The 12,697-nt window shown below is 40.5% G+C and overlaps 1 protein-coding gene across 1 annotated transcript in view; it reads left to right on the plus strand.

Moving 5' to 3' along the window:
* Positions 1–12,680, plus strand: part of Esf1 (ESF1 nucleolar pre-rRNA processing protein homolog) — a 48,975-nt gene extending 36,295 nt beyond the window's left edge. Inside the window, exons 11-13 of the mRNA XM_026788448.1 lie at positions 7,839–7,979; positions 9,448–9,594; positions 11,731–12,680. Coding sequence (XP_026644249.1) covers positions 7,839–7,979; positions 9,448–9,594; positions 11,731–12,024 — 582 coding nt within the window. The 3' untranslated portion in view covers positions 12,025–12,680. The remainder of the gene's footprint in view (positions 1–7,838; positions 7,980–9,447; positions 9,595–11,730) is intronic.
* Positions 12,681–12,697: the final 17 nt, after the last annotated feature.

The following is a 12,697-nucleotide window of genomic DNA, read 5'->3' on the forward strand; positions in this document are numbered from 1 at the left end:
CAGGCTGGTCTCGAACTCACACAGATCCGCCTGCCTCTGCCTCCCGAGTGCTGGGATTAAAGGCGTGTGCCACCACTGCCCGGCCAGATTTCTTTATTTTTATGTTCTGTGTATGACTCTTTTGCCTGCATGTATGTGGACTACATGCATGCAGTGTTCAAAGAGGCCAGAAGAGGATGTCAAAACACCTAAAACTAGAGTTGCAGATGGTTATGAGCTGCCATGTAGTCTGGAAACCTAACCTGGGACCTCTATAAGAGCAGGTCTCTGCAAAGACAGTGAAGAATTTGTCTAGCATGTATGTAGTTTTAAATGTAAGCATAAAATGATAGTATAATAGCCTTTTCTATTCAAATATACAAAGGCATCTATGCTTAATATTTAGTCCCTTTTTCATTTACCCTTGTTAAATACAGTTTAAAAGCCAGCTTTTCTCATAGCTCCAATTTTCTTCAAATCCCTAGGCTAAGATGACTTAGCAGCTTCTTATGTCTAAAGAGTCTTGTCGCCATGGTTTTTATACCACTTATGCTTCCCAGATATTTTCATTTGTATCTTTTGGGTGTATGTGTTTGGTAAGGTTGAGGCCATACTTGGCAAGTTTGTGCAGAAAGCACTGTAAGTATTCATTGCTCTTGTGTGCTTTGCCTTCCCCTCATCCTTATTTCACACACACATGAACTCCCAGTACTTATTCTTGAGAGCGCCAAGCTAGCCTTGTAAAGAGAAGTAGTTTATGAGATCTCCCTGCTTCTTGTCCCTCCTGACCAGTGGGCCAGAACAGTTCTCAACAGGAAAAGTCAAAATGCTTAAAATTCTTTACTGGTTTTTACGGCCCTTTAGCGCTGACATTTTATTGGTGAAAGGAGATTAAGTTGAATAAATTCTATTATATGCTATGAGATTCTTAGGAATTGAAAAGGGAAGTGGAAACCTAGCATATTCTGCTTTTTCTCATACCTTTGTGATCATTTCTAAAAGATGATGAATTTTAGCCTTGTCCCTTGACTGAAACAAAATTATTGAGAACTGTGAAGCATTGAAGCTTCCTTGTTCTGTGTCCAAAGTGCTTCATTTGACATATATAATCTGGTCAGATTGCAGAGCTCAGAGCAGCATTCAGAGAATAACTTAAATAGTTCAGTAGTATAGGGTAGCAGCTAAATTGCATGTAAGCTTTCCCTAGCATTAGTATCAAATATTCTTAGTAAGGCAAAATTTGTTTTCAATGTGTTTTTTCAGAATGCTCCATAAGAATTGTTTCTATCATCTGGGTTTGTTTGTTTGTTTGTTTGTTTGTTTTTCAAAGCAGGGTTTCTCTGTGTAGCTTTGGAGCCTGTCCTGGAACTCACTCTGTAGACCAGACTGGCCTCGAACTCAGAGATCCACCTGCCTCTGCCTCCTGAGTGCTGGGATTAAAAGCGTGCACCACCGCCGCCGACTTCTATCTTGTTTTAAAAGTTAGCGGTACTTCGTTGTTTTAAAGGAAAATAGAATGAGAACTTTTTACATGAAATGTATGACTAAAATGGGTGTCTTGCCAAGTTTGTTCTCTCTGTCATTAAATATTGTGATTGTTAAATGCAGTGCAGTCTGATAAACTAGAGCTATAGCTGTAGCAATAAAGACAAGACGGTATCTTTTGTACAGTCTGGTTTCAGGGAAGATGTACCAAAAGTAGAAGCAAGATTATATGAGTGTGGTGTTTAAAAGAATGGTGCAGAGAAGATAATGAGGGAGAGAAAGAGAAAATGTTGTGTCTTGTAAATAGAATAGGCAAAGAAGGCTCCCTTGAGGTGTTGAGATTTGAGTTGGGACCTTGGGCACAGACTGCCAGAGGAAGAGCATTGCACAGGAAGGAAAAGGATGTAAAGTGAGAAAGGACGTGTTGTGCATTGTTGAAGGAATTGAAGGTCATCGTATGGCTGGGTGGGGCACCGTCAGAGAGGGAGTTCTGTGTGGAGCTAGGGTGGATTTCTAATAGGAAGGGACCTGCAGAGCTTTGTTGTCTTGACAGAAAGTTAGGATTTTATTGTTGACCGTAGAAAGCCACCAAATAGCTTTAAAGCAGGAAAGTGACGTCATCTGGTGTGTCTCTTAACATATTGCTGATTCCTGCAAAGAAAGCATGTTGAAAGAGATACTAGTGAGAACTAGAAAACTCAATTTTAACAGAAAAAAAAAGTCCATTGTTGGCCAAAAAAAAACAGATCATTTTGAGGGAGGTTATTGCCAAAGGAAATCAATTAAATGAGTTCTCAAGTTTAAAGAGGTTGCTTTGGCCAGGATAACCAGGAGTGGATAAAGACGAGACATAAATCTGAAGGCCAATCAAGAGGCAAAAGTATAGAATGTGCAGCAAGGCCACAGGAAAGGAGACCAAGACAGGAGAGAACCAGCTGAACCTTACAGGGTGTTTCACAAAAAGAAAATGCCCCTTTTAAGTAGTAGTGTAAACAGAGTGCAAAGCCATTTGCACACCTGGTATCCATTCAGTGAGCAAGCACTCATTGTGAGAGACTTTCAGCACTTGTTAGAAGATACTTCCATAAAGCCTCACACCATATAATAATACAGACTACATATCTGACGTATGGTGGTTCAGTAACCTGATATCTAGAGACCAAGCCAACTTAGCTTGGGTAAGAATACTCTGTAATGTTCACATAGTGGCAGAATTTACTAATGGCATATTTCTTAGACCACAAGCCAACTTACTAAATGACCCATGACTTCTGTCACCATGATGTCTTCTCCCATACTTTATGCATCAGTACAATTACTTACAGTACAACTGGACTTTGAAATAAATGTTTGATATATATTGTATATATGTATAAACAGATGGATTTAATGAATAATTTTCAGTTAATTTCTGTAGTTGGAGACTACTCTTTCATTTCCTGGCTGTCCAGACCTAAATAATCACAGAAACTGTGTTATTACAATACTGCTTGGACAAGGGTTAGGTTTATTCCTACCTAGCTCTTACATCATAAATTGACCCATTTCTATTGAACCGTGAATCACCACGAGACTGTGGCCTGTCGATAAGTTCTGGCGTCTGTCTCCTTGACTCTGCCTACTCTCCATATCTCTGTTCGGATTTCCTGCCTGGCTTTATTCTGCCCTGCTATAGGCCGAAGCAGTTTTTGTTTTTTTTTTGTTTGTTTGTTTGTTTGGTTGGTTGGTTGGTTGGTTTTTTTATTAATCAATGATGTGGGATTCCCCTCTGTTAATAAAGAAGCTATTTCCGCCAATGGCTTAGCAGAGTAAAGTCAGGCAGGAAATGAGAACAGAGAGAAAGTGTGTGAGTAGGTGGAGTCAAGGAGATATGTAGCTGCCGAAGGAGAAAGACAGATGCAAGAACAGATGTCAGAACCTTACCCCATAAGCCATACATACCTCGTGGCGATACACAGAATAATAGAAATGGGTTAATTTAAGATATAAGAGATAGCTGGGAATATGCCTAAGTTGTTGGTCAAACAGTGTTATAATTAATATAGTTACTGTGTGGTCTGAGCAGCTGGGAAATGAACAAGCAGTCTCTGTTTACAAACCAATTGGTAATAAAACATTCACAGCATACAGAGGGGAATTCCATATCAGATTTCAAATTTGTTCTTTCCAGGATAAACGATTTTTTCTTTACCAGTGTATATACAAAGTATAGCAAAGAACAAAGATTGATGTAATGTTCTGTGCTCATGATCCAACAGGGTGTAGGAAGACAGTGTCCTAGTTTAGTTTCTGTTGCTGTGATAAAACACTGGCTACTACCAACTTGGGAAAGGAAGGACATATGATGGAGGAAGGCCATTGGTTAATTAAATAAAGAAGCTGCTTGCCCTGATAGGTTAGAACGTAGGGGGAGGAGTGAACGGAGCAGAACGCTGGGAGGAAGAGGAAGTGAGCTCAGAGACTCGACAGCTCTCCTCTCAGGAGCAGACGCCTCAGAGAGACATGATGCTCCACTCCTGCGGGCAGAGGCGAGAGCTCTGCTCTCTGAGGCACACGCGATGAAGCTCCGACCCAGGATGGACGTAGGCTAGAAGCTTCCCGGTAAGCGCACCCAGCTGTGCTACACAGATTATAAGAAATGGGCTAGTCCAGATGCGAGAGTTAGCCTAGAAGACGCTAGATAGAAATGGGACAAGCAGTGATTAAAAGAATACAGTGTCCGTGTAATTATTTCGGGTAAAGCTAGCCATGCGGGCGGCCGGGTGCCGGGGATGCAGCCTGCCGCTACTATTACTACAGACATATGTCTTAGTTGGGATTTTTATTGTTGTGAAGAGTCATAAGCACGGCAACTCTTAATAAGGAAAACATTTAATTGAGGCTGGATTCCATTGTCAGTGGTTTAGTCCATTATCATAATGGCAAGCATAGCAGCAAGCAGGCCCGCGTGGTGCTGGGAAAGGAGTGGAGAGTTCTGATCTTGATCTACAAGTAGAAGCAGGAAACTGCCACACTAGGACTAGCTTGAGCTTATGAGACCACAAAGCCCACTTCCATAGTGACAGACTTCCTCCAACAAGGCCACATCTCCTAGTAGTGCCACTCCCTATGGCCAGGCATTCAGACACATAAGTCTATGGGGGCCATTCCTATTCAAACCACTTGTCTGACATTTCCACAACCATCCATCATCTCAAGGTGATGTCCCTTCCTAGAGGAAGAGGTTTGTTCTAGAGGAAGGGACAGACTGAAGCGGAGACTGTAGAAAAGCACTGCTTCTTGGCTTGCACAGCTTCCTTTCTTATACCACCCAGAATCATTTGCCCAAGGGTGGCATGGACCACAGTGGCTGGATCCTCCCACATCAACCATTAATCAAGAAAATGCTCCACAGACATGCCCACAGGCAGTCTGATGAAAGCTGTTCCTCAATTACGATTCCTTTTCCCAAATATGTCTCGGTTTCTGTCAAGTTGACAAAACCAACTAGAATGTATGGAAGCCTACTTGTAGTCTTAGAGAAGTCAGTTCCTGTAAGGAAGTAAATAAGAGCTTTTGTATTTTCATTTGTGCCTCCAGGAGTAAGGCTTGATGGTGGGTTCTTTTTTTCTCTTCAGTAGTGGTTAGACAATAGGTATTCTTAGATGGAGCTGGTATTAGCTCAAAATTCATTGTCTTGGGGTTTTGTTTGTTTGTTTGTTTGTTTGTTTGTTTTGGTTTGTCTTTACTCAGGTAGCTTAAATTGATATATAAATGTATTGCCACAATATTGCCTTCATTGTTAATTTGTTAAAATAAATCTTGGAGATTAGTACTATAGAAGTAAAATGCAGGGCTGGAGAGATGGCTCAGCGGTTAAGAGCATTGCCTGCTCTTCCAAAGGTCCTGAGTTCAATTCCCAGCAACCACATGGTGGCTTACAACCATCTGTAATGAGGTCTGGTGCCCTCTTCCGGCCTGCACACAGACAGAATATTGTATGCATAATAAATAAATAAATATTAAAAAAAATATTTAAAAAAAGAAGTAAAATGCAGTCATTACTTAAGGATATATACCTAGTTTCCAAAAATATTCAAGACATAATGATTAGCAGTATGATATGTCATGTTTTGTTGATAATCATGGGAACCCTTCCCTTTCCTAAACAGAAACTGAGGGGGAATGTATGTGGGGATGGGAACAGAGTGGGCCTTAGAGGGAAGAACTAGAAAGAAAGGAGAGAGGAGAAAGTGCAGCCAGGAAGTAAAATAAATAAGTAAATGAGTTTTTTTTTAAAGCAAATAAAAAGTATGTAGTTAAGAGTGTACATAACCAGAACAGTAGTATAAGAAGGTGAGCTTGAGTATATTTATAACATACTTGCCCTTGGGCATCCTGTAGAGCTAAACTTATACACCTTATAAAATTGTATAAACTTTCAATATGTGAAAGAATTGATTTTGATTGATGCCAGATGTGGTATTTGGGTTGGGTTAGGAGCCAGTATGAGCACCAGAGATTTGTTATTTTTCCCCTAAACTGCAATTTGTTATCAAAAGAGTTAGGAGAATTTTGAAAATATACTTCTAAGATGAAAGTTAATTTTTTCTTTTGGAAATGAAATTTTTGAAATGATGTTTTGTTTGTGTTTCAACAAATAAAAAACTAATCTGAAGATCAGAGCACAGAGCTAAGCCACTAGATGCCAGGGAGTGGTGGCACACACCTTTAGTCCCAGGACAGAGGGCTCTTTGTTGGTTCTAGGCTACCCTGGGCTATACAAGATTGAATCTGTCTAAACAAGAACCAGAGCTCACACAAAGGTGATCCTAGCACTTGAAATCTCATGCCTTCAATCCCAGCACCAGGGAGGTGGAGACAGGAGTGATATGGCTGTTGGACAGAGAGGGGACTGTATGGCAGGAGGAGACAAGAGTTCAGTGCAGTCTGAGGATGGATTGCCCCGTGTGTCCGAGCATTCATAGAAGTAAAAAGAACTCTAGTGGCTGGTCACTCTGCTTCTCTGATCTTCAGCATTAACACCAATGTCTAACTCTGGGTTTTTAGTATTGATACCAATTAGAATTTGTGCTACAGACATTGGAATTATTTTCTTATTGCCAATTTATAACTTTCCTCTTTTTTAGTGCTAAAGATAGACGGAAGGCCTCATTCATATGAGGCAAGCACTTGACCCCTAAGCCTTACCCAGCCCTAATTGTATAAACTCTGTAAAGATTTTGCTTGGGGGCTGGAGAGATGGCTCAACAGTAAAGAGCATTGCCTGCTCTTCCAAAGGTCCTGAGTTCAATTCTCGGCAACCACATGGTGGCTCACAACCATCTGTAATGAGGTCTGGTGCTCTCTTCTGGCCTGCAGGCACACATGTAGAAAGAATATTGTATACATAATAAATAAATATTTTTAAAAAAGATTTTGCTTTTGAAAAAGTAGGACTAAAGTGTGCAGTACATCCCTTTAAAAAAAGAAAGAAAAAAAGTCATAGTATCAGCACAATTACTAAGAAACTTAAAACAAGTATAATCAGACAATAATGGCAATAATTGCAGGTACCATATAATAATATGTGCCAAACAGTAACTATATTCTTACAGTTTACTAATCCATGGAGTCCCTAGACTAACACTACAGGTACTTGCCTTTATTAAATTCCATGTTTGGGGCTGGAGAGATGGCTCAGTAACTAAAAGCACCTACTTCTTTTGCAGAGAATTCCATTTCAGTTCCCAGCACCCACATGGCAGTTCAATTGTAACTGTAATTCCAAGGGATCTGATACCCTCTTCTGACTTCCATGGGTACCAGGCATACACTTGGTACACACACATACACGCAGGATATAGCTCAGGGTGTAAAGGGGCTTGCTGCCATGTCCAGGACCTCAGATTCCCAGGACCCACATGATAGGAAGGGAAAACCAACTCCCACAAGTTGTCCCTTGGCCTTCACACTTGATGTGTTGCATGCATACCTAGCTGCATACAGACACACCAAAATAGATTTAAAAATAAAAAAACAAACCTGTTTTACAGATAAGGGCATAACCAATTCTTTTTTTCTAAGATGAAGCAAATTGTTCACTCTTTTAAATAACCTGTGTGGGATTTTTGTTTTCTCTCCAAAAGAACTAAGCCATTTTTTTCAGTACATGGTCTAGTGATTCTCTTTATTGATTACTGGTGTTTTGCGTTGGTTTTGAGGTGGTCTCACTATATACAGACTCACAACTCACAACCCTTTGTCCTCTGCTGAGTGCTAGTGTTACAGAAATGTGCCACACACCAACAGAAATTCCTTCCTTGCAGCACTTAGGCACCTTTCAGGCTTGTGTATGCCATTTATGCCCATGGCCTTCTTCATTTTGTTTATAGTATAAACAGATTTTGCCTGTTAATCTTGTCATTTTAACCCTCCTCTGTTGGTTTGTTGTACCAGGTATAAAGAAAAAATCAACGAAATGTGCAAAGGGCAGCACATCTTCAGAGGAAGAAACTGAACTAGAAAAACAAAAGGTAGAAAGTGGTCGTTGTTGAGTGTTTATCGATGCTTGGTCTGAGGAGTTGGAATGATGTGATTCATGTGGGTTTTCAGTGTCTCTAATTTTAAAACTGATTTTTCCAGTGGGTTTTGTAAATACATTATAAGATACATAAATATTCTAGTCACATATTTTTAAATGTTACCTTTAACCAAACACTATTTCTCCAGCTAATATGGAGTAAAAGTTTCTCAAGCCCTTTATGAATAAGTAGATATTCTCATTCTCACCCTTTAATATGACCGAAACAGAAGATATTGTTGTTGGAACATAAAGTAGTATTTGCATATCCTTTGAATCTATTGATCCTGTTACAGTTTCTGTTACAGATTGTCAAATGCTAATTTCTCTTTTATTAGTAGTAAATACAAGTTTAATGTACAATGCTAAATCTTCATGAGAAATGCTGTGAAGCTTATGCGTAACACAGGGGCACAGGCTTTGGGCCTTGACTGACCGCCCAAACTGCTCAGTCTAATACATTCTTCTGTTCTCTCCCCCATTGCATGTTAAGTAGTCCTCATAAGACATGAGACGTCATTCAGTAAGGAAGCTGAATGTGAGTGCCAGTGGTGGAAGGAGAAGAAATTAAAGTGTCACAAAGCATTGCTTGTGGTTGTTTGCTTGACTCGTGAGGTGTCCCTCTGCCATGGTCAGGAGAAACAGAATACTTGTTCTCAAAATCAAATGCTGAGTCTGCTCATGAAAGTCTATCAGTATTGAAAGAGACAAGAAAAAAAAAAACGAGCAAAAGAATTTTCCTAGTTGCTAAAGTGCACATCTGGAAGCTGTAATTTGAATCACAAAGTAAATTTCCTGTCATTAGAGAGAACAAGGTGGAAATGAAATGTATTTGAAAGACCCGGGGCTCTCATTCCCTTGCTAGTCAGATTACTCTACAAGGATGGACATCTGTCCTTTGCATAAAGACTATTCCTGGTCCTCACATCACAGCCTCGAATGGACCTCTTTCTACTCTCCACTCATTGACTGTGATGGAGGAAGGTCACTGGTTAATTATAATAAAGAAACTGCTTGGCCCTCATAGGTTAAAACATAGGTGGGAGGAGTAAACAGAACAGAATGCTGGGAGGAAGAGGAAGTGAGCTCAGAGGCCATGCTTCCCTCTCCCGGGCAGACGCGATTAAGCTCTTAACCCAGGATGGACGTAGGCGCACCATGGGGTGCTACACACATTATTAGAAATGGGCTAGTCCAGGTGCGAGAATTAGCCAGTAAGGGCTAGAGCTAATGGGCCAAGCAGTGTTTAAAAGAATACAATTTGTGTGTTGTTATTTTGGGTAAAGCTAGCCGGTGGTGGGAGCCGGGTGGGACGAAAAGCAGGCCCGCAGCTCCCACAACATGACTGTAAGCAGTCCTCAGAGTAGCAGTGCAGGAAAACTCTGCTGTACCTTTGAAGTTTTGTCTGTTTCTTTCCATAGGCTGAAATGGCCTTGCTTGTAATGGATGAGGAAGAAGACAGCAAGAAGCACTTCAATTATGACAAGATTGTGGAACACCAGAATCTGAGCAAAAAGAAAAAGAAAAAGCTTATGAAAAACAAGGAGTTGCTTGAGGATGACTTTGAGGTAACTGGCAGCACAAGTCATTATTAGCTCCTTGAAGGTGGAATTAAATCTAAAGGCAGTTCTGGATATAGAAATTAGACATGAAGTTACCCTTGAAAAACCCTTAAAGATCCCTTAATGGTAATAGAGCAACTGTAACACAGTTCATCCCAGAGTGATGAGCTCTTAAGTGAAATTGTTACCTTTAATTTGGTAGCTGTGTTAAACAAAAATCTGTGGCCTTTAAATGTTAAAACCAGAAGCAGTGATATTCATGCTTTGAGAGGTAGCTGAGCATGGAGGGTTCACATGATATTGGGCTCACTCTCACTGTGTACAGTAGCCAACATAGTGGACAAGCTTTTTTAATTTCTTTGTATCATATTTCTGTTCCTCTTCAGTTTTCTTCTTATGGTAAGTGCCTGGTCCTAACGGCCATATTTTACTAGGACTTACTTAACATTTTCCACTAGTGAACTTGGAAGAAGAGACGGTTGAATGTTGAATTTGGCCAAAGTGGAGGGAGGACATCAGCTTCTTCATAGTATGTAGAAAGATCACAAGGCCACTGTTGCTCTACCTGTCCATGTATGCTTCTGTCCCCATGAAGTTTCTGATGAACTGTTTTTTTCTAATTAAAAAGCAAAGAATAATTTCTTATTATGAGTTCTGCCTTCACACATAACTGTGGAACTGTGATATGGTCCAGCAGGTAGTAGCACTTGGCCTCTGAGACTGACAGCCAAGTTCAGGCCCTGTCTTCCACATGGTGCAGAAAAGAACTGACACCCTCAGGTTGTTCTCTAACTTCTACACACCACACGAACTTTGTTTTCATGAGGGCTGTGGAGATGGTTCAGTGGGTAAAGAACTTGCTGGACCTTCATGAGACCTAAGTTTGGATCCTAGAACCCCACTAAAAGCTAGGAGCAGTAGCATATGTGTATAACCCAGGGCTGTAGGGGATAGGGACAGACTGATCCTGGGGACCTGCTGACAGCCAGCCTTCCCAGGTGATAAAGCTCCAGCTTCATTGAGAGAAACTATCTTAAAATATAAGGCAGACAATGTTAAAGGAGACACCTGTCATCAACCTCTTGTCTCTGCATGCAGGCACAGACACCTGTACACACACACAGAATTTTCATGAGAGTCCCTTTGTTACTCTTGGTATCATGGCTGTCATCTTCACTATAACTAAATAAAGCTATAATCCATCTCCAGTACACTCAGGTTTTTTCTTTGTTATTCGGTGCTAAGCCTGACTGGATTGACAGGTATACTTTTCAAGGTACAACCATAGTGCTTTTTGTAGAAACATCTAGAGGATAAGTTTGGGGTTTATATCTTACAAATCTTGGACTGGAGAGTGGATTTCTTTGCCCTCACCCAATAACTGCTTGTGATTCCAGGGTGATTAAACCTAGCACTTCACACAGGTTTAGGCTAGCACTACCATTGAGCAACATCTGCAACTACCATTTGCATTATATTTTCAAGCAGTGTTTTGCTAAGATGCCCAAGGTGGTCTTAAATCTGTAGTTAGCCTCCTGAGTAGCTGGGATTACTGCCCCATACTACCTGGCCTAGCTAGTAACTACTTTTGCTTAACACCAAGTTTAAAATTTCTTAAAATTACACATACTGCAGTGACTGCTTAAACTCCAAGCAGTTAAGCAGTGTCCAAATAGACTTATTTATGGTGGACAGAAGTCAGTATTATGCTAAGTGAGGAGTAGAAGCCCTGCCTTGGGAACCACTTCCCTGACAGTGAAAGTAATGATCCAAGTTACATACCACTATACACATGGGCCACTATTCTTCCCTTTCAAGTAGATTGGTTTTAGGGGAAGAGAACAGCGTATCCTTCACATTGAAGGGCAAGCCTTAAGAGTCCATTGAGTCTACCCTGGACGTGGTGGCACATGCCTGTAATCCGAGTTCTTAGGACGCCAAGACCTGGAGTAGCCTGTGTTCAAGAGCAGCAAGTCCAGCCTAGACTTAAAAGACAGACCTTGTCTCAAATAACAAAGTAGAAGACTTTTTTTGGTTGTAGAAAATGGTTCTGATGCCTCATTGCACAGTGCACACACTTGTATACTAAGAGCCAGCAGCTCTTTGCCTTTATTTACTTATTTGTTCTCTTTGAATTCACAGGTAAATGTTAGCGACGCACGGTTTCAGGCAATGTATACTTCCCACTTATTCAATTTGGATCCTTCTGATCCTAATTTCAAGAAGACAAAAGCTATGGAAAAAATTCTTGAAGAGAAAGCTCGGCAACGAGAACGAAAAGAAGAACTACTTACTCAAGCAGTGGAGAGAGCTCAGCAGGACACGGGAAAGGCAACACAAAAGCAGCACTCAGATCCTGCCTTGTCTTTGCTGATTAAATCTGTGAAAAACAAAACAGAGCAATTCCAAGCCAGAAAAAAACAGAGAGTCAAATAACTGGACACTATCTCTGTGATCTCAAGTACACAGAAATAGTTTAAGGGTTAAGTTTAAGGGAATGTAGCTATCTTAACCCCAGCACTCGGGAGGCAGAGGCAGGAGGATCTCTGTGAGTTTGAAGCCAGTTTGGTCTACAAAACGAGATCCAGGACAGGCTCCAAAGCCAAACAGAAACCCTGTCTCAAAAATTAAAAAACAAACAAAAATATATGTAAAAAAAAATGGTGTCCATTTTTTTGTATATAGATTAAAAACAAATTTTTTAAAAATATATGTGGATATGTACATATATATTTATGTTTATATAGTACCTTAATCTCTCAAAACTCAGGAAGCAGAACTAAATAGCTTTTAAAATAATTTATTTTCATAGCATAAAGGATGAAGCTGTGAACTTTTTTCCATGCTTAGTAATTTGCATGGAGAGCTATTGGATGAGCAGAAGTGCACAGTGTCTACTAGTTTACATTTTTACTAGTTTTTATAGTGTCAGTTTGCCTCATATATGTACTTCAAGCAGACTATTCTGAAAAAAATAACTGAAATAAGACTTTAACTGATGAAAAAACAGTTCCTCGGGCTGGGCGGTGGTGGCACACGCCTTTAATCGCAGCACTCGGGAGGCAGAGGCAGGCGGATCTCTGTGAGTTCGAGACCAGCCTGGTCTACA

This window comes from Microtus ochrogaster, unplaced genomic scaffold, assembly GCF_000317375.1.
Source record: "Microtus ochrogaster isolate Prairie Vole_2 unplaced genomic scaffold, MicOch1.0 UNK3, whole genome shotgun sequence".
Taxonomy (NCBI): domain Eukaryota; kingdom Metazoa; phylum Chordata; class Mammalia; order Rodentia; family Cricetidae; genus Microtus; species Microtus ochrogaster.